Here is a 21,238-nt window from a genome sequence, read left to right on the forward strand (position 1 = left end):
CCCTCCTCTTCTTCTTCCTCTATGGCCTCTTGCAGATTTGACCTCGGAACCAGCGGGGCTCTGTAGGCGTTCTAGGGGCTACACAAGCACTCAGGCAAAAAGATGCCACATGGTGCTTGAGTTGGTCTGCTTAGGGGACAGGAGCCACACTGGGGCAGAGATTCTGGCAGTTCTGCAGGGGCAGGTTCAGAAGTGGTTAACGCCATGCCAGCTTCAGGCAGGAATGGTGGCTTGCGACAATGGCACCAACCTCCTCTCCCCCCTCCAACAGGGACACTTGACCCATGTTCCCCGTTTAGCTCAGGTCCTTAATTTGGTGGTGCAGCGGTTCTTGTGCAGGTACATGGCTTACAGGATCTCCAGAGGCAGGCCAGGAATGTCTGTGGGCATTTCTGCCGGTCATATAATGCCAGTGCTCTGCTGGCTGACCTTCAAAAGGAATGCAACCTGCCCAAGAACCGCCTCATCTGTGACATGCCTACCAGGTGAAACTCAATGTTGGCAATACTGTAGTGGCTGCACAAGCAGCAGAGGGTTATCAATGAGTACATGTGCAAGTACGGCACAAGGACAGGGTGATGGAAGCTTGGCTTTTTTTTGCCACGCCAGTGGCTAATGATCAAGGATGCATGCACTGTCCTGTCACCATTTGAGGAGGCCATGAGGATGGTGAGCAGTGACAGTGCATGCATGAGTGATACTGTCCCTCTTGTCTTCCTGTTGGAGCACATGCTGCGTGGAATAATGGACAGGGCACTTGAGGCAGAACAGAGGGAGGAAGAGGAGGACTTCCATACCTCTCAAGGCCCCCTTTATCCAGACAATATTCCTGCAGGCCCGCATATCACACAGAAAGAGGAGGAGGAGGCGGAGGAGGAGGATGATTGTGTCAGAATGGAGGTGGAGCCTGGCACTCATCATCAGCAGCAGTCTTCAAGAGATCGTTTTCAGTCCCCAGAAACCCATGGACTTGTACGTGGCTGGGAGGAGGTGGCTGCTGATCATGACGTCCTTAGTGACCCAGAGGACTCCGGACCAAATGCCTCAGCAAACCTATGCTGCATGGCCTCCCTGATCCTCCAAAGCCTGCAAAAGGACCCTCGGATTTGTAGTATCAAGGAGAGGGATCAGTACTGGCTGGAAACCCTTCTTGATCCACGTTATCCAGCCTTTGCAGAGGGAGCAGAGGATGAAACATCTTTGGGAGGCCTTGCAGAAAGGTTTGTGCAATGCATTTCCAGAGCCCGGGAGGTTGCAATTTCCCTGTCCTCCTGGAGAACGTGTTGCTGAGGCTTCGGTCAGTCACAGAAGGAGCGGTGGAGAAGGTGACCGTCTGACTGATGCGTTTAGACAATTTTTTAGTCTGCTGCCCCAAGGTATGATCAGTTCCAGCAACCATCGCCAGCATCTGATTTACATCGTGCAGGAATACCTTGGGGAAGATCAGACTTGGAGACCTTTCCAACCAAAAATCCACTGAGTTACCGGGTCTTGAGGATGGATCACTGGCCAGAGCTTGCACAGTATGAGCTACTGGCCTGTCCTGCATCCAGCATTCTATCTGAACACACATTCAGTGCTGCTGGAGGCTTTGTAACCGATCACAGAGTGCGCCTGTCCACAGACTCGGTTGATTGGCTCACCTTCATAAAAATGAATCAGTCATGGATCACCAGCTACCAAGCACCTGATGCTGATGTAAACGATTCATTTTTTTATGAATGTGAGATCCTTTGAAGACTGCCTATGCTGATGCTTGAGTGACTATCCTGTTATGCTGAGTGACTATCCTATTCCTCCTCAATGTTCATGTTGATAGCTTCTAAGAACATTATTGGCACCACCACCAGCGCCTAAAACCCAATTTTTCTGCCCTTGTTTAACAGGGGCGTGTAATTACAATTTTTGCTGTAATATTTCACAGCAGGGCACGTTCCTGTGCTCAACTAGACTATCTGTAAGGGGTTGCAGTGTTGTGAGATCAGCACCAGTGCCCAAAGCTCAATTTTTCTGCCCGTGTTTAACCGAGACGTGTAATTAAATTTTTTGCTGTACTATTTCGCAGCAGGGCCCATTCCTGCGCTCAACAAGAGCATCTGCAAGGCTTTTGCAGTGTTGTGTCACCACCACCACCATCGCTGCCGCCTAAGGCCCAATCTTTCTGCCCCTGTTTAACAGGGGCGTGTAATTAAACATTTTGATCTAATATTTCACAGCAGGGCTCGTTCCTGCGCTCAACAACAGAATCTGTGAGGGGTTACAGTGTTGTGGCACCACCACCAGTGCCTAAGATCCAATTTGTCTGCCCCTGTTCAACAGTGGTGTGTAATTACAATTTTTGATATAATATTTCACAGCAGGGCCCGTTCTTGCGCCCACCAAGTGTAACTGTGAGGGCTTACAGTGTTGTTGCAACACCACCACACCACCACCAAAGGCCCGATTTTTCTGACTCTGGTAAACAGGGCATGTAATTACAATTCTTGATATAATAGTTCACAGCAGGGCGTTCCAGCGCTCACCAAGAGTAACTTCGAGGGCTTACAGTGTTGTGGCAACACCAATACCGTAGGCTCAAATTTCCTACTTTCAAACATCCAACTTACAAACGTCTCCTACTTCAAAACGGAAGGAGACAACAGAAAGTGAGATGAAATCTACCCCTAGGAAGGGAAATTCTTCCTGTAAGCCCCTGTACACACGGTCAGACATTCCGACAACAAACTCCGTCAGATTTTTTCCAACGGATTTTATCCTAAACTGGTGTTGCATACACAGGGTCGGACAAAGTTGTCGGAAAATCCGATCGTTCGGAACATGATGACGTTCGTTCGTTGCCACGGTACTACGTTGCGACTAGTAGCCAATAGCTTTGGTCTCGTAATTTGATCTGAGCATGCGTGGCACTTTGTCCGATCAGAATTCTCTAAAAACGATCAGACAAAGTCCCATCGGATCATGTTGTCAGAAAATTTTATCTCCAGCTCTCAAACTTTGTTGGTCGGACATTCCGATGGAAAAAGTCCGATGTAGCCCAAACACGGTCGGATTTTCCGACAACTTGGTTAGATCATTTAATTTTAATTTAATCATTTCAATCACATTAGATCTATCCTTGAATAGGAAATTTCCCTTGTTATGTTTAGGTACTGTATCGTGGGAAGGGTGAGTACTGTTTTATGCATGTTCATATAAGTTTTCTAAGGTATTCTTTGAAGAGACAATGGTATAGTATATGAATAATATGACTTCTCCCCTTTGCTAGTATGTTAGCTATAGAGCTCTGGAATGATAGGTGCTTGATTCTGCTTGAGAAGTGCATAATTTGTTGCACATGTTTAACATGTGTTTTGGTAACTCTTGGAAGGGTATCGGAATGGTATTTTTTGCAGGTTGTAAAATGTATGTGTTAGGTGGAAGGGGGTTGATTTTGACAGGTGGGTATTTTGGAAGAATGCCCAGGAGTGATGAGATTTAAGTAAGTGAGTAAGATATTAATTAAGAATATCCTACATTTTTTGAGGGCAAACTAAGTGAAGTAAGAAGGTAAAGGAGAGATTTGAGCTATTTATTAAAGGAAGGTGTGCATTTTGCAAGGTTTTTCAATGCATTGTTCTTTTTATATACAAGCCGGGTTTCAAAGCCATTTTAGAACTGACATAGAAGAAAGAAAAAAAAAGTGAAGGAAAGTTACATTTAAAAACGGGAAGTTAGCAGAGCTTGTTTTGAGAGTTAAAGGGGACATTCTATTTGCGTTGAGGAAATTATTTTAAAGGACAGCCGGGATGGGAGGTTTTGGGCAGATAAGGAAATTAACACAGAGAGAGTTTTGTTTAAAATAAGGATTTTTAAAGTGTCACAGCTAGTTTTATTTGGATTATCAGATAAAAGGTGTTGTTAAACTGGGGATGTTTTAGTGTAGACTTACCTTGTTTGTTTATTTGTGTGTCTGTTTGTTGATTATTTGTTTATGGTTGTTTGCCTAAGTTATAATGAGTCGGTACAGGTGGGTTGGTGGGATTTGCAGATCAGTGCAGATCCCTGTTTGGCAACGGGCACGGGAAAAAGGTTCAACCAAGGGTAAAAAGAGAGAGAGCTGGTGGGGAGGCTAGAAACCTTGTTGAAAGCACCCCACCTCGTGAAATGAGCAGCCCTGGTGCTGGGGTCTCGTGAGATTTTTGCGGGATTACGGTACCAGAGATTCATAGAGACATCAAGATGTTGGTTTATTGGGCAGTGATTAAAATTGCTGCTGGATGCACTGACAGGGGGACATGGTTACTGTTTTGGGGGGTCTGAGTTAGGTAGAGGGAGAATATGAATCTTCCTGCTTCCCCCTCGGATTTCCCCCAGATTCTTTCATCGCTCTCCGATTCTCCACCTCTGAGCTGGTGGGTTTGGGGGTGTGAATTCTGACATGGATCTCCGGTGAGGCGCTAGGGTCGCAGCTTCATGGACTGTTTGTGGACTGTGGTTCTCTCAAAAGCCTCGAAGTATCATAAAAACAAAAATAGAAGTGCGCCAAATCGTGTGATAAAGTTTGAACAAGTAGATTTTTATTCAACCGAATAATTTTAAGCGCTAAAAAATTACTCCACCGAGCCATACAAAAGTAAATGTATCGTTAAAAAAGAACAATTTGCTAGCAAAAAAAATAAATATAATGAACGAATGCTAAAGCACAAGGTACCCCTGATGACGTCAGACCTTTGACGAAACGATCGTCGGGTAGCTACGCTCACCCTTTGTGCTTAAGCATTCGTTCATTATATTTATTTATTTTGCTAGCAAATTGTTCTTTTTTAACGATACATTTACTTTTGTATGGCTCGGTGGAGTCATTTTTTTAGCGCTTAAAATTATTCGGTTGAATAAAAATCTACTTGTTCAAACTTTATCACACGATTTGGCGCACTTCTATTTTTGTTTTTATGGTGATATGATACTTCGAGGCTTTTGAGAGAACCAGAACGGACTTGGTGACTACGAGACATTCGAAGGTGTAGGTTGTCTTCCGGCTTCCTGTATCGAAACTCCTACGTATTCGCAGCCGCGCAGACCGGCTCACGAGAGGATCCGAGCTGATTCGGTGATTGTGCGATATCTGAAGGACTGGGTCGTTTTCCGGCTTTCCGCATCGAATCGTCTAGGTGTCCTTATCTGCGTATACCAACTGGTGATCTGGTAAGCCTCCATTTATTACTGATTTACAGCGGTGAAGGGTCCACGTGGTCAAGCACTATTTTTGTTTGAACAAACAAGATCAACTACACTTTTGTTGTTTATTGACATAGGACATTATTTACACTGTGTAGCACTACTATACACCTTTTGAATTTTTTTCACCTTTTCTTAAATGTATTGGACATTTGAGTTACAGATAATTGTTTTTTATCTGATAATTGATTTTTTTCACTAATGATTTTCACTTCATTTGGTTTTCACGAATATTTAGATTCTCATTATTTAGGTTTTTTACCAAAACTCATAAATTAGAGTATAAGATTGTTTTTGTTTTCTGAATTCAGATAGATGGTTGGGTAGTTGATATATGTCCTATGATCCTGCCAAGGCAGAGAGTGTTGCTAAAGTGGGCAGGTGAAAGGGACAGGGTAGGGTACTCATCTGTATTTTGTTTTGGGTGGAAGAGGGGAACAAACGTCAACTATATTTTCACCAGGGGTTTTGTGGGGAGTATATTTTTATATTTGTATTCCATAGTCAGCGAGTCAGGGACTTGCTGAAGTGGAAAATGAATGTTAACGAAGGATCTGATTCAGAAAAGTTATCTATAAAAAGGTACATGTTTATTGTTAAAATGTTGCAACTAGTGTCAGTCTATTCATGAAATATGTTGGGCATATACTAAGCCCATATTCACTCCATAGTAAATTGGAAACATTAAAAGGGGAATGTGAAATGTCACTGATAAAATTACCAAATGTTTTTTAAAGGAATCTGATCAGATGCAAATTTTTAGAGTCTGACTTTAAGACTATTTTGGGTGTGGTTGCCTATCCTTACATTATTAGAGTTAAAGTGTGTTTTTTTTTCTGATAACAGCAAATGTGCTATATTTGTGCAAATTGTTTTGATAGTGTTTAAGCTGTATTAACAATGATTTTGAAATATTGATTTTGACAGGGTTGAGAATATTATAATTAAAAAATCCAGAATTCGAAAGTAAATAAAAGGGAAGTTGTATATTCCAGGCGCTACGCCAGAGGAATTGTGGTTAGTAAAGAAAAAGAGAAGTGACTGCGTTGTGTAATTCTGGACACTAGAAAGAAAAATATTAAGGTTTGAAGGTGTTATGAATGAAATGAAGGATGAATGGAAATGGCCAGATGAATGTGGGATGAGAGAGAGTTGTTGTATGTGTGTCTGGAATGTGCACAACAGGGTGTCTCATATTGTGTTTAGGCCCATGTTATACTTTCCCTAAATTAAATTAAAAAGAATAGATTTTTTTGATTTGAATTGATTTTAAAAAGAATTGATTCAAAAAGGGATTTTGGTAAAGGAAGGGTGAAAATTTGAAAAAAGGTTTGAAGAAATGAAATGACTGTAATCAAGTTATATTGCTGCGTATATTGAGTCCATGGAGTACTAAAATGTGATGGGAAGGATTTATTTGAAATAAGCAATCAGAATGACTATTCTGGATATCTAACACAAAATCAAATAGATGGTGCTGCGCTCCCTTAGACCAATAAGCTAAATAAATTAATCCATATAAAGTGCTGACAAATAGATAAATGTACATAAAATATCAGTGAATAGACTCTGATTAACGTGACCAATCGTGATCAGTGATTAAGGTGACTAGTGCAAGCAAGAATTCCAATATAAAATAAATATATATATGTGCAAAAAAATATAAAATCGCATCAACCAAAAACAAGGTCGCATAAAAACACACGGTGATGGTGATGAATACAAATAAGTAAAATATCTCACAGAGTGTATGTAAAATATCAAAACAAAACTCAATAATAGTGAATCACTCAGTGCAATTCGAAATAAATAAGTCTCTTAAACTGCGAAATAAATTAAAGGTGACATAGGATCCATAAAGTGCTTCTCGTAGTAACAGGTGCAACAAAACGCAAAAGGTGCACACTCTGGTGTCTCTTCAGTGTCCCGCACCTAACAGTTAGGGTGGCCCCTTACCTTACTGCTGTAAGGTAAACAACATATGGAGACCAGGGTCTCAGATGGTAAAAGCGGTGTGCCCTTAATTCCAAATGGGAGGTCTTATCCCCACATCAAGGTGTCACAATGGCAGGATCTCACAGAGAGGGAAACAGGAGGGCTCCAAATAGTGAAGTATGTATACACTCTTTATTAATAAAAATCAATCAAAGTGGAGAGGTACTCACAAACAATCAGTTAAACAAGCGCAAGATATACAGCTGAGTATTCCATTCGTTTCTCAGACGTGACTTCCGGTAGCCACAAACGCTTCCTATTCCGACGCGTGTCGTCATGTGTCACATGACTTCATCATTCCCTGATGAAGTCATGTGACACATGACGACACGCGTCATGATTCACTATTATTGAGTTTTGTTTTGATATTTTACATACACTCTGTGAGATATTTTACTTATTTGTATTCATCACCATCACCGTGTGTTTTTATGCGGCCTTGTTTTTGGTTGATGCGATTTTATATTTTTTGCACATATATATATTTATTTTATATTGGAATTCTTGCTTGCACTAGTCACCTTAATCACTGATCACGATTGGTCACGTTAATCAGAGTCTATTCACTGATATTTTATGTACATTTATCTATTTGTCAGCACTTTATATGGATTAATTTATTTAGCTTATTGGTCTAAGGGAGCGCAGCACCATCTATTTGATTTTCTGTTATACTTTTCAGTGGTAGGGTCTATACCTCTGTCGGTGTTCTGCTGCAACCCTAATTTGGTTTTAGGTAGAGTTTATTTACCATAGCGCAGGGATATCTTTACTGTCATTTATTCTGGATATCTACCTTCTGAATTCCCAGGGTGTCAGTCATAGAGTGTTGGTGATGAAATGTTGTCTATCCATCAATGTTTTGTTTGTTGCTGATGATCAGACATATTTGCAAAGTTGGGAGACTTCTGAGTCAGAATATGTGTTTGGGTAAAATGTTCTGTCCTAAGTCCCTTGGGTCCACTTGGATCCCGGGAATAGAAGAAACTAAAGAGGTTTAAGTTTTGTTGAAGTTCTGCTATAATACTGGATTTGGAAAAATGTTTAGTTAAATATATTGAAGCTATATAATGAAAACCCTTGCTGAGAAACATCTTCATTCATGCATGTGTAGCGCCACCCCCGCAAGGGCCACTGTAATATACGGGTCTTCTGTCCCACACCAGTGATGGCTCGCCCTCCCCAGGATCTCAGTAACCCCAAAACACAGTTTAAACTTTTAGCTGGGCTTTATTCGAACTAGCAAAAAGCCCTGAAAAGAGATAAATTGATTAACAGAATACAAATATTAAGTGCAATAATATAATACAACTTCTCAGTAAAGGAAAACAGGATTTGTGTTCATTCACTTTAACCGCCAGTGGGAGGCCTTGTCTGAAATGCACTGAACAAGTGGTGAACAAAACTGTACAATACAATACAAAGAATAATGTTCAACAATTTCCCAAAAGTGATATTACTGACTATAAGATCCTACCGAGGTCTTGTAGGTTCTAGCTAACCACTGGCCAGTGGGAATTCTATTCACACAAACACACACACAGAGTCTGCCAGCGTTGGGGCCCTTTAAATCCTGTGTTTGAGTACTCAGACTTTTGTGAAGTAATATTTGTAATCCACAGAATGGAAAGGGGGATCTTCACAAAGTGTCACAAAGATTAACAGATGTGGAAATCCACCTTCAGATAAAGCTGCATTAACAGTAAATAGGACCTAGCAGCTAGATCCACATACACAAGGATGGCAGAAGATCTCTCACCATTAGATGCACTTGATATATCTTCCTTCCAGCAATTGGTAGATTGATTGCTGTCTCAGTTGACTGGATGGTGATGGGAGCAACACAGGCCACAGAAACCTCCAAACAGGATAATGATGATGATTGCTGCAGCACTGAAATTGGTCTCTAGATTTCTCTGCACTGTTAGCACATCTTCAGTAATCAGGCAGAATAACACACTGCAGACTCCCCTCTCAAGTGTGCACCTTCCTTAGGAGAGTCACAGGCTCTGCAAGTGCTCAAGAGTTAAACACATGGGATACTTTCTTCTGTCTGCCTGCCACCATGCCAGTCTGTCTCTCCTCCTGTGTCCTCCTCTCTCTCCCCCAATCACAGCTCTCCTGGGTAGCTATCCAATCCTGTCTTTCATTGTTTTTGTTGTTAGGGGTGGGCTTCTTTCTTAGCTACAGCAGGCCCCAGTCTACCTTCAATCCTGCAGCTATCAGTTTAGCCAGAAAATGCAATGTAATGTTTCAGAGAGCAATATTCTGCATATATTACAGAGGCAATACTAAGCCTGTGCTACATCCACCCCCTTCTAAAAAAATCTTTGGTCCCCCAAAGAGAGAGATGAGTGCAGTTAATAATAACATAGCATTTGTACAGTAACCTTACACATGGACCAACAAATTAGGCCTATGATCTTAGGCTGATTTTATGACATTTCCTAACAAATGCATTAGGTAATGGGACCTGCCACCAAAGTGTGTTAGGCGATGGGTTGGGGACATCGGTCACTGGTACCACCATAGAATGTGCCTGAGAATCAGGAAGTCTGTGAACAGTGGGAATAGCTTCTTCTGAGCTTGTTCCAGGGGTGTCATATGTTAATCTAAGTGGGGGGTCTCACTGCTCTCTTAGCTCTCTGTTCTTTGGGCTGAAGACTAGTCTCTTCACAGGATTCTCCATCCGGTTCAAGGTGGCTTTCCTCAAACAGTTTTTCTTCAAGTTCAGAGGAACTCCCATCCGGAAACCCTTCATCAGGTTCATGGACTAACTGGTAAGCTTGCTCTACTAGCTCTGAATTTCCTTGCACCTGGGGCACAAATTCTGATGCATCAGGCCGGAGCACACTTGAGGGCTGATTAGCAGTTGATGTGGAGGGAGTGGCATCCATGGGCTCAGATGGCCACAACCATCCTACCTCAAGCTCATCATCACTGTCATCTTCTATTGTTGTGGCCTCATCTGGCAGTAGAGGTTGAGACCTAGTAACTGGAACTTGCCTGAAAGAAGATGGTTTGGGTAATGACGTCTCTGTTCTCACAGGTACCCTGACGGTTTCACTCAGAGGTAGTAAATGATTTCGATGCCAGGTCTTCAGGGGACCCGTTTTTCCATCAGGCCGAATTTGGTATACAGGAAGACCAGGCAGTTGCTTGCAGACAACATATTGTTGAGAACTCCAATGGTCAGCTAACTTATGCTTTCCAGAAAGACCCAGATTCCTCAGCAACACCTTGTCACCCTGCTGTAAATCATGAATCCTAACTTTCAAATCATAATTCTTACTGTTCCGCTGACCTCTAACACCAGAAGCTTCTTGTGCCTTCTCATAGGCTGTCTTTAAGTTCTTTCTGAGCCTATCCACATAGCCCCTGTAGGATGTAGTGGAAGTTCTGTCTATTGAGACACCGAAGGCCAAGTCCACTGGCAGATGAGCTTCTCTTCCAAACATCAGTCTATATGGTGAGTAACCCGTTGCGTCATTTTCAGTACTGTTATAGGCATGAACCACAGCGGAAATGTGCCTGCTCCAATGCTGTTTTCTGTCAGATGGAAGGGTTCCAAGCATGTCAAGGAGGGTACGATTAAACCTCTCTGGTTGAGGATCCCCTTGAGGCTGGTAAGGTGTCGTTCTCGATTTTTTGATACTCAGAAGATCCAATAGCTGTTTAATGAGCCTGCTTTAAAGTCTCTTCCTTGGTCAGAGTGAATTCTCTGAGGTAATCCATAATGAACAAAGAATTTCTCCACTAACACTTTGGCGACTGTGACAGCTCGTTGATCTCTTGTTGGATAAGCCTGGGCATAACGGGTGAAATGATCAGTCACTACCAACACATTCCCTTGACCACTCGTGTCGGGTTCCAGACACAAGAAATCGATGCACACCAGATCCATAGGACTTTGACTCTGTAGATCACCCATTGGGGCAGCTCTGGAAGGCAAAGTCTTTCTCTGGATGCAGCGAAGGCAGGAGCGACAGTAACTTTTGATTTCAGTTCGCATACACGGCCAGTAGAAATGATCCCTAACTAACTTAAATGCTCTATCAGGTCCCAAGTGTCCATGTTGATCATGTAATGCATTCAGCACTGTCCCACTATGCTTCTCCGGGAGGAACAGCTGCCAACTCTCCTCTGGATCATCCGAGGGGCCCCTTCGGTAGACCACTCCATCTGAGAGCTGCAGTCGATTCCACTCCTTGTGAACCAATCGAGCCTCCTTTGGGGAGTCTGCTGTGAGTAGAAGTTCTGGGCGACCACTCTCCAAGGCTTTCAAAGTCAGAGAACAAAGGGGATCTTCTGTTTGATCCTTCCTCAAGTCTTTCTTGGAAAGGGTAGGCAGTCCCTCATCCCTCACTTGGGTCAAGTCACAATAGAGCTTTGGGACCCCAACAGTGGTGACTCCAATGGCTTCGGCCCCTGACGCTCCTCTGGCTCGGTACTCAATCCATTGACATAAATCATGTTCTTGGTACAACACACCACCTAGTCCTTCTCTGCTGGCATCATCATGGCTTGCGGTTGTCAGCGTAGGCTAAAACTGGTGCATTGGTCAAGCTCCGTTTCAACTGAAGGAAAGCTTGTTCGCACTGATCAGACCACTCTCCCTCTATGGACTCCTGAGACTTTCTCGCTCCACTGATTTGCCAGACTACTTCTGGGACCTCTTGCTCTCCATCATCTCCAGCCCGCAAAAGCTCAGTGAGAGGTCTGGCTATTTTGGCAAATCCCTCCACAAACCTCCTGTAGTAGGAGCAGAACCCAAGAAAAGATCTCAGCTCTTGCACATTTCTGGGCCTGGGCCAAGTGGTAACGGCTTCCAACTTCTTGGGGTCAGTGGCCACTCCCTCTGCTGAGACAACGTGCCCAAGGTAGGTGACTGTTGACTGGTAGAACTGGCACTTCTCAAGGGACAGCTTCAATCCCTCTTCATAGAGTCGCTTCAGAACCTTCTCTATACGCTCCTCGTGTTCTTCCAAAGTCCGCCCAAAGACAATTATGTCGTATAGGTACACTAACACTCCAATTAAGTTCATATCACCAACAGTCCGTTCCATCAAGCATTGGGATGTAGCAGGGGCTCCAGACAGACCCTGTGGCATCCTTTCAAACTCAAAGAACCCCACTGGGCAGATGAAATCGGTTTTCTCCCGGTCATCTGGATGCATCGGGATCTGATGGTACCCACTTCTCAGGTCTAACACGCTGAACCATTTGGCACCTGAAAGGCATTGCAGGGCATCTTCTATTCATGGAGTGGTGTACTGGTCTGGAATGGTTCTTTTGTTGAGAGTGCGATAATCGATACGGAGTTGTGTTTTTGCCCGTTCTTTCCATTCAGATGTCATAGGAGAGCCTTTTGGATAGAAATACTCCTCTGGTAACTCTTCCTTGGCTTCCCCCCACTACACTGTGTTGTGTGATGGGTGTGGCTGGATTTACCTGCCCTATCATCATTCGAGTCCGAAGCTTCACTGGAGAATCAGTAACATTACGAACACTGACAGGAACTTTTCCATGGGTTCTCTGTAAGGCCTTCATAGAGATTACTTCTGGAATCAGTTCCAAACCTGAATTTGTCTTCTGTGGGTCACCTTCAAGGATAACATAAGGACCAGGTTGGTCCCAATTCAGTTTGACTGAAGCCCGCAAACATGTTACTTCACCTGGCTGCAAGACCTTTTCCATCTTGTCCAACTTCTACAATTTTCCCACTCCTTCTGTTGGGGCATTTTGTTCATGGACCAATCGCTGGTACACTGAGCGCAGCATCGGATGTACACTTTTAGCTGCATCTTCACCCTCTGAGACCTGAGGAGTAAGTAGCCGACGAACCAAGTCAGTGTTCATCCCCACAATCAAGGAACTCAGATTAGCCCCCGGGGGGCGGGGACATACAATGGCCAATGTGTCGGAAGTCTCTTTCTGCCCTACAACAGATGGGCCAAATTCAAGCTTGACCGGAAGATATCCGTCATAGGGGAGCTTCTCAGTTCCTATACCCCAGATCTCTAGACTTTCTAACTTCTGCAAGGGCAGATGTTTCAGGTGTTTATCATAGAAATCACGGTAAATTACTCACTTGGGCACCAGAGTCTAGAAGGGCTTTTGTGTATACACCTTCCACCTGAACTGGCACTATAGGAGAAGGACCCACCAGCTTTTCAGGCAACTTGCTTGGTTGTTTTGATGCAGCTTGCTTGGCTGTTTGGGCTTGAATCCCTCTTTTGGCCTGGGCCCGTTTCCGTTGTCGTCTGGACTGACAGTTTTGGTTGTGATGTGCACCGATCTCCCGTGATCCGGGACCCGACTCTGAGAGTAGCTTGGGCAGCCTAACTGAGGCTTTGGATGAGGCTTGGTACAAAGGTTTAGGCCTCACCCGCCCTTCATTTAAGACTTGTGAACTGGAGCGAGTTGACTTAGATGGGCACCCGGCTGGCTCCCTCACCAGGGCCCTCTGGAGTTTCCCGTCGGCTTATGATGTACTCTTCGTGGCTTTGTTGGGCTGGGACAGTCATGTTGATAGTGACCGATACCCCCACAATTATAGCAGACCACTGAACTAAAGGGCTCTCCAGCAGGAACATTCTGTATTGCCTCTGCCCTGGTTGGTTTCAATATCTTTCTCCCCTCTGGTATGGCAATTCTGGCAGACAGCGATGTCATCAACTCCATCATCTGTGACATCTGAGTTTTCAAAGCCATTACTTCGGACTGGACTTCTACTATGTCCATGGTTCCTACTTCTACGGTGAAAGCCGCATGTAAAGCACTAGCAGGTTTTTTTAGCCTTAATTAAAGCCTCTTCTTCTAGGATAGTTTTGACCAATTTGTAGTAAGTCAATGGCTTGTTCTGGTCTCTAGCCCGAAATTTCAACATTATGGGATCCAGTGGGAGTGCTCCTTTAAGAATTTGATCCAACAAAGCTTTGCTTGCATGACTCGGCTCCATGCCTCCTTTTAGAATGACCTGATGAAGTATTTTATCCAGTCGTTGGACATAAGCGGATAACTCTTCTCCTTCATTTTGATAGGTGTGTGAGAACATATAAATTAGCTCAGCACAATCCTCCACCCCTCCAAAAACCTCTCGTAAAGCTTCTAGACACTCAGTGGCTGTGCAGCCTGGCTTGTCCCTTTTTAGATTTCTGATTACATCTGAAGCAGGAGATCTTAGGCTCTCGATTAACCTTTGTCTTTTTACTGTGTCAGCGACTTCCCATTCTTCCACAGCCTGATCTGCCTGATCTATCCAGGTTTCAAAGTCCTCTTCCTCGGATGGAACAGGGACCTTCCCAGAATAGGACCGCAACTTTCGATATCCATAATTAGCAGATGTGGCTGAGTTTTGTGCCAACGTTTCCACCAGCTTTCCCATATCGGTAAAGAATGTAGCAGGAGGGAACCCTGTAGTTGGGATGGAAGTAGTAGCTGATACTCCTGGTCCTGATGTTGTTGAGCTACCATTTTCAGGGTGATCATCCAGCATACTTGGCCTTATAAGCTGAGCTTTGAGATCCCCTGGTAACTGTATGCTATCTCCCTGGAAACAGGTCGGGATTCCTCTTTTCCATTCTAGCAAAGCATAGGCGCAAGAGGCTATCCGATCAACTTTCAGGTCCAACATGAATGTTTTCTGATCAGGCATCAAAGCCGACACTACTTGCTGGATCTGTTTCTCAGTCCAGGTGGCACCAGTGAGACTCATAATTACACAGAGCCCTAACCTGCCATTTTGTTCTTCACACCACTTGGCAGCAATGACTGGGTCCATCATGGTGACTTGGCTGGTAGAGGTAGCCATCACTCTGTGACAGGGACCAGAAGGTATCCCGGACGAGCCCCCACATGTAGCGCCACCCCCGCAAGGGCCACTGTAATATACGGGTCTTCTGTCCCACACCAGTGATGACTCACCCTCCCCAGGATCTCAGTAACCCCAAAACACTGTTTAAACTTTTAGCTGGGCTTTATTAGAACTAGCAAAAAGCCCTGAAAAGAGATAAACTGATTAACAGAATACAAATATTAAGTGCAATAATATACTACAACTTCTCAGTAAAGGAAAACAGGATTTGTGTTCATTCACTTTAACCGCCAGTGGGAGGCCTTGCCTGAAATGCACTGAACAAGTGGTGAACAAAACTGTACAATACAATACAAAGAATAATGTTCAACAATTTCCCAAAAGTGATATTACTGACTATAAGATCCTACCTAGGTCTTGTAGGTTCTAGCTAACCACTGGCCAGTGGGAATTCTATTCACACAAACACACACACAGAGTCTGCCAGCGTTGGGGCCCTTTAGTTTAGCCAGAAAATGCAATGCAATGTTTCAGAGAGCAATATTCTGCATATATTACAGAGGCAATACTAAGCCTGTGCTACAAGTAGAAGAAATATCTGTAGGTAGACACAAGAAGAGAGGAGAGTAGCCACTACCCTCCATCCAGCCCAGGTCACCAGAAACCACCAGTGCCTTTGGGTCCGACTCCGAGGAGACTGTGCTCTTCCAGTGCTGCCACATATCTCTGCATTGATCTGGATGACACACAGCCTAGAATTATCTTCTGTCTAGTGAGTGCATTACTTTGAATAAATCTATTTTCTGTTACATTGCTACACTCAGATCGGCTCTGCTCTCCTCTCTTCTAGTCTTGCATGCCAATCACTCTGAGTAGGGTCTTGCCAGCGTAAATCCAACCATGTGTGTTCTAGAGACCCCCAACTAGCTTTGTGGCTTCATCTCTATAAAATGTCCCCCCTTTTATCACATGTACCTTATCTGTTTAATGAGCCTTACAATATTTTGGGGTGAAGTTTATGAGGTGAAGACCTCTGATCCTTGTCTACTCCCTTTACTGTATTGTTTTATCTCCCTAGGAAAATTAAAGTAAAGAATTAAAAAACACGCTCAAATTTTTCAAACATTTTCGTATTTATTTCTATATTACACTTTATATTATGTTTATGGGACGCATGGAATATCTGAGCTAGCTTACAATTAAATTTGTATAAGTCATGACACTCTACAGATACATTATACAATCCTCTATAAATATATAGAAAAGCAATTTCGGAAGAACAGCGAATGCAGACCAGCCTCAAGCAGTCCAGAAGTAGATTCTTTGGTCGGTGTCTGAGGTCTATAATACAATTATTGATAAACTGATTGATTGTTAGATTGGTTACAAAGTATCATTTACAAAAGCCTAGATGTTTAGTCTTGTGATTTCCGCTAAAGAGGAAGATCAGAGTTCAGATGGGCTGAACCCCCATTCCAACAAAGACCACATGACCAAATGGCAATTATTATTATTATACAGGATTTATGTGGCGTCAAAAGAGTTTTCACAGCACTTTACAAAACAAAGAGAGACAGTCAGTTACCAAATATTATAAAGGGGGAGGGGGAGGGGGAGGTGGTTGGATGAGTTGATGGAGAAAGTAAAAGTTCAGTCTTTAGGTGGAGGCCAGGTAGACGTCCCTGAAGATATGCATATTCAGGGATCACCTAAAGGTGGACAGAGTCGGAGACATAAAGGTAGATGGAGGTTGGAAGTTCTAGAACATGGGAGAAGTTTTGCCAGTGGCGGCTGGTGTTTTGTTTTTTTGAGGGGGGCAGCAAACAATCCACCGCCATATCTCCCCCCTGGGTCACAGGCAGCACCCCCCTCCCCCAGGTCAGTCAGTCAGTCAGTGGCGGGTGGTGGCGGCTTCTCTCTGTGCTGCAGGCAGCTGCTTCCTCACTTCCCCTGTGTCTCCTAATGGCGGCCAATCCGATCAGATCTCCTTTTCGGCCAATCGGGTGACGGGTCTCAGGGCCCGCTTCCTGACTGGCCGGGAGGAGAATCAGTGTTACAATGGCGAATATTCATTCACTATTGTCACACAGCTGCATCCGGAGCCCACCCTTTTTTGAAGCTTATTAGAGCCTCTGGCTCGAATCATGGAATACAAGCGACCGGCCGGAGGCATTGATGAGGGGGGGCCTATGGAGGGGCTGCCACTGGGTTTTTTAGAAGTCTTAGAAGTCTTGGAGATGAGCATGGGAAGAGATGATGTTCAAGCTAGAGACAAGGAGGTGTTGGAAGGAGCACAGAGGGTGATATTTTGAGACAAGGTTGGTAATGTAGTTCAGGGCAGAGTGATGGATGGCTTTGTATGTTGTTGTTAGAATTTTGAATTGTATTCTTGGTGGAAGGCAGTGGATTGGCAGAGAGGGGTGGTGGATACTGGGTGGAAGCCAGTGGAGGGATTGGCAGAGAGGGGTAGAGGACACTGAATGGAAGCCAGTGGAGGGATTGGCAGAAAGGGGTGGAGGACACTAAATGGAAGCCAGCGGAGGGATTGGCAGAGAAAGAGGTGGAGGACACTGAATGGAAGCCAGTGGAGGGTTTGGCAGAGAGGGGTGGAGGACACTGAATGGAAGCCAGTGGAGGGATTAGCAGAGAAGGGTAGAGGACACTGAATGGAAGCCAGTGGAGGGATTGGCAGAGAGAGGTGGAGGACACTGAATGGAAGCCAGCGGAGGGATTGACAGAGAGGGGTAGAGGACACTGAATAGAAGCCAGCTGAGGGATTGGCAGAGAAAGAGGTGGAGGACACTGAATGGAAGCCAGTGGAGGGATTGGCAGAGAAGGGTAGAGGGCACTGAATGAAAGCCAGTGGAGGGATTGGCAGAGAGAGGTGGAGGACACTGAATGGAAGCCAGTGGAGGGATTGGCAGAGAGGGGTGGAGGACACTAAATGGAAGCCAGCGGAGGGATTGGCAGAGAGGGGTAGAGGACACTAAATGGAAGCCAGCAGAGGGATTGGCAGAGAGGGGTAGAGGACACTGAATAGAAGCCAGTGGAGGGATTGGCAGAGAGGGGTAGAGGACACTAAATGGAAGCCAGCAGAGGGATTGGCAGAGAGAGGTGGAGGACACTGAATAGAAGCCAGTGGAGGGATTGGCAGAGAGGGGTGGAGGACACTGAATAGAAGCCAGCGGAGGGATTGGCAGAGAGTGGTAGAGGACATTAAATTGAAGTGGGTGAATGAGGAGCTTGGTGGTTTCATTAGTTAAAAAGGGGAGAATTGAGAGATGTTGCACCGGTGATGTCTACAAGCTTTTCACAACCATTGGCTTTGGGACTGAAAGGACAGGTCAGAGTCTAGGATTACACCTAGGCATGGGGGGAGGGATTGATGGCTGCATTATTGATCTTGATGGAAAAGTCATGGAGGGGGGCACAGGAGGGAGGGAATATTATGAGCTCGGGTTTAGAGAGATTCAGTTTAAGGAAGCGGTGTGACTCTGACATCAATGCTGATATGTCCGTTAGTAGTTAGTAATGCGAGAGGAGGCTGAAGGAGAGAGATGAGGAGTAGACAGATTTGGGTGTCATCGGCATAGAGATGGTACTGAACTGGCTCTTCAGAGTGTTGGTTTCACCCTTCAGAGGGATTTAGTTATTTATTTACTATTGAGCTCGCTTTTACAATTTCTTTTTACTGCTCTATAGAGACCTGCTGAAAGTCGGTCCTCCAAGTACCTGCAGGGCTGTCCCAAAAAAAAGGACCCCCCCCCGGTTGGAGAAAGAAAAAAGATGAGGAGGAGAACCGCCACTTCCCGCTGAGGGGGAGAGCTGCCGAGGAGGAGAGCCCCATCACTGAAGGAGAGGAGCAGATCCCCGCCACACGAGCGGTAAGTGCCACCGGACCGGCCGCAGGGGGAGGGGTTAGTGAAGTGACAGCTGAGCCGGGGGACATGCCTGGCTGCATTTGATGGGCACAAGTGGCTGCATTTGACGGGCACAAATGGCTGCCATATGATGGGACACAATGGCTGCATTTGATGGGCACAATGGCTGCATTTGATGGGCACACTGAGGCTGTAATTGATGGGTTCGGTATTTTTCAGTTTGTTTGCGCCCCCCCCCCCCCAAAAATTTTTTAGGGCTTATGGAGGAAAAAATCAACCAGGATACCCCAACCTGACCAAACAGATTTTCCCCCTAGAGCATGGGTGCTCGAACTGTGCCCTCCAGCTGTTGCAGAACTACGAAGCAATATAAGGCTGACAAGTACATTTGTGAATTCCAGAGGCAGAGGCATGATGGGACTTGGAGTTTCACAACAGCTAGAGGGCCACAGGTTGAGCACCCATTACCTAGAGGCAAGCCTGTAATTACTTTCCATTGGACTGTAACTGACTGAATTGGCTGAAGCTAATTTGCAAAATGTAAAATGTAGGAATCTTCTAGCTCCTTGGGCAATAAAGGTGAGGCTTTCCTATCTTGGTAGGGGGAGGGAAATACCAGGCACTTGAGAAAGTTGTCCCTGAAGACCAGGGTTTCCATAAGCATGGGATATATCAATGCGATTTAAGCACGTAGGTTCGGCAGCCTAGACCTTATGTGTGTGCCGCCAACGCCCATTGGCCGCGTCAGTCAAACAGCAGTAGGCCTCGATGACATGTGACTTGTACAAGATATCTGCCCATGTACAGCCACCCTAGAATGCCCTGATAAGATTTCCTGCAGTTGCAGTTGACCACAATCACTAGTTGATTCTTAAGCATTCACACAGAGGTCTTCCTTCAATTGTCTTGGCAATCATCCTTTGGCACATTTTACAATGAGATCTTCACTGTAGCGGCACGTCGTCCGCTCCAATGTGCTGATTACTCTCAGGTGGTGTTTTTGATAGGCTTTCAGTAAGTGTACTTTGCATGAGCTCTGAAATAGAATGTTTCACCTTATCCTTCATATCTTTCCCCATGAAGACATAGAGAATTGGGTTGATGCAACTATTGAACATGGCCAGAGACTGTGAGAACAGATCTAGGATGAGCGCTACATGACTTACAGTGAATAGCAGGACTACACCCATGATGTGGTAGGGGGCCCAGGTGATGAAAAATGCGACTATGATCCCTAAAGACACCTTGATGATTTTATTACCAACTTCTGTAACTCTTCTATTGTGTAACATAAAAGCCACAGAAAAGTAACAGGCAGAAATGATTAGGAATGGAAGCAGAAAACCAAAAACCATATTAATGTAAGTGGTGGGCTCTATTATGTGCTCTTCAGAAAAGCAAAAAGTTTTGTTGTCAGGAGTGTAGATTCTTTGGTACAGGACTTTAGGTAGACACATCAGGGAGGACAAGGTCCAAATAGCCAAGCAGGTCATCCACGCCGTTCGTACTCCTCTGTGATTTTGGGCCCAAATGGGTTGGACAACCAGGATGCAACGGTCAACACTGATAGCCACCAAGGTGAAGATGCTGGTGAACATGTTCCATGGAACAATGAAGTGAATCATCTTGCAGAGCACGGGACCGTACAGCCATTCACCGTAGAAGTACTGCACTATAGTGAATGGGAGAAACAAGCAGCAGATAATATCGGCCACAGCAAGGTTCCAAAACCAAATGGTAGTCATGGTCCGCTTCATCTTCACTCCGGTAACCCAGAGCACCAGAGCATTGCCGGGGACGCCCACGAGGGTCGTGAAAGATAAGAGTATGATAGTAAACAAATGCTCATGGGTGTAAAAGCCCTTTGATTCCGTCTCATCACTGACGTTGGACATCTTGTTCTCCTGTAAAGACATCAAAAGTTATTGCATCCATGTGGTTATCATCCAATCAGATTTTATTAAATGTAATATAAAGTAAAAGATTATTTCTGGTCATGATGGATTTCCGTAACTAGTGATGAGCCCATGACAGGAGGCCCAGTTAGCTGCGGCCACGGAATTCATCAACCTCACATAACAAGGGAAACAGTCTTTATCATAAAGGGGTGGGTATGCTGGTGACATCATTGACCCATTATGGCCACATGGACATATATTGTTCATTAGCATTGTCCACAATGATGTCACCAACATGCCTGCCCCTTTGTTACATGCGGGGGTGGGGAATTCCATGACCACAGCTGATTAGGGGTGGCAGCCTGCTGTCATGTGACAGTCTCATGTGAGTTTGGGCCAAACTGAGTTCAGTGCAAACCCACGTGAGACTG

The 21,238-nt window shown here is 44.7% G+C and overlaps 1 protein-coding gene across 1 annotated transcript; it reads right to left on the bottom strand.

The window, feature by feature from the left end:
* Positions 1 to 16,166: 16,166 nt before the first annotated feature.
* On the bottom strand, positions 16,167 to 20,905 carry LOC143973694 (C3a anaphylatoxin chemotactic receptor-like). The gene has a single exon (XM_077474543.1). The coding sequence runs from the start codon at positions 20,823 to 20,825 to the stop codon at positions 19,854 to 19,856; it is 972 nt and encodes a 323-aa protein (XP_077330669.1). The 5' UTR covers positions 20,826 to 20,905; the 3' UTR covers positions 16,167 to 19,853.
* Between the last annotated feature and the right edge of the window lie 333 nt (positions 20,906 to 21,238).

The sequence above is a fragment of the Lithobates pipiens genome, unplaced genomic scaffold (assembly GCF_037356315.1).
Source record: "Lithobates pipiens isolate NorthernLeopardFrog02 unplaced genomic scaffold, aLitPip1_a1.2 Scaffold_92, whole genome shotgun sequence".
Lineage (NCBI taxonomy): Eukaryota > Metazoa > Chordata > Amphibia > Anura > Ranidae > Lithobates > Lithobates pipiens.

What these genes read in the sequence shown, in the direction of transcription:
- LOC143973694 (XM_077474543.1), bottom strand. Translation starts at nt 20,825, where the DNA reads ATGTCTTTACAGGAGAACAAGATGTCCAACGTCAGTGATGAGACGGAA.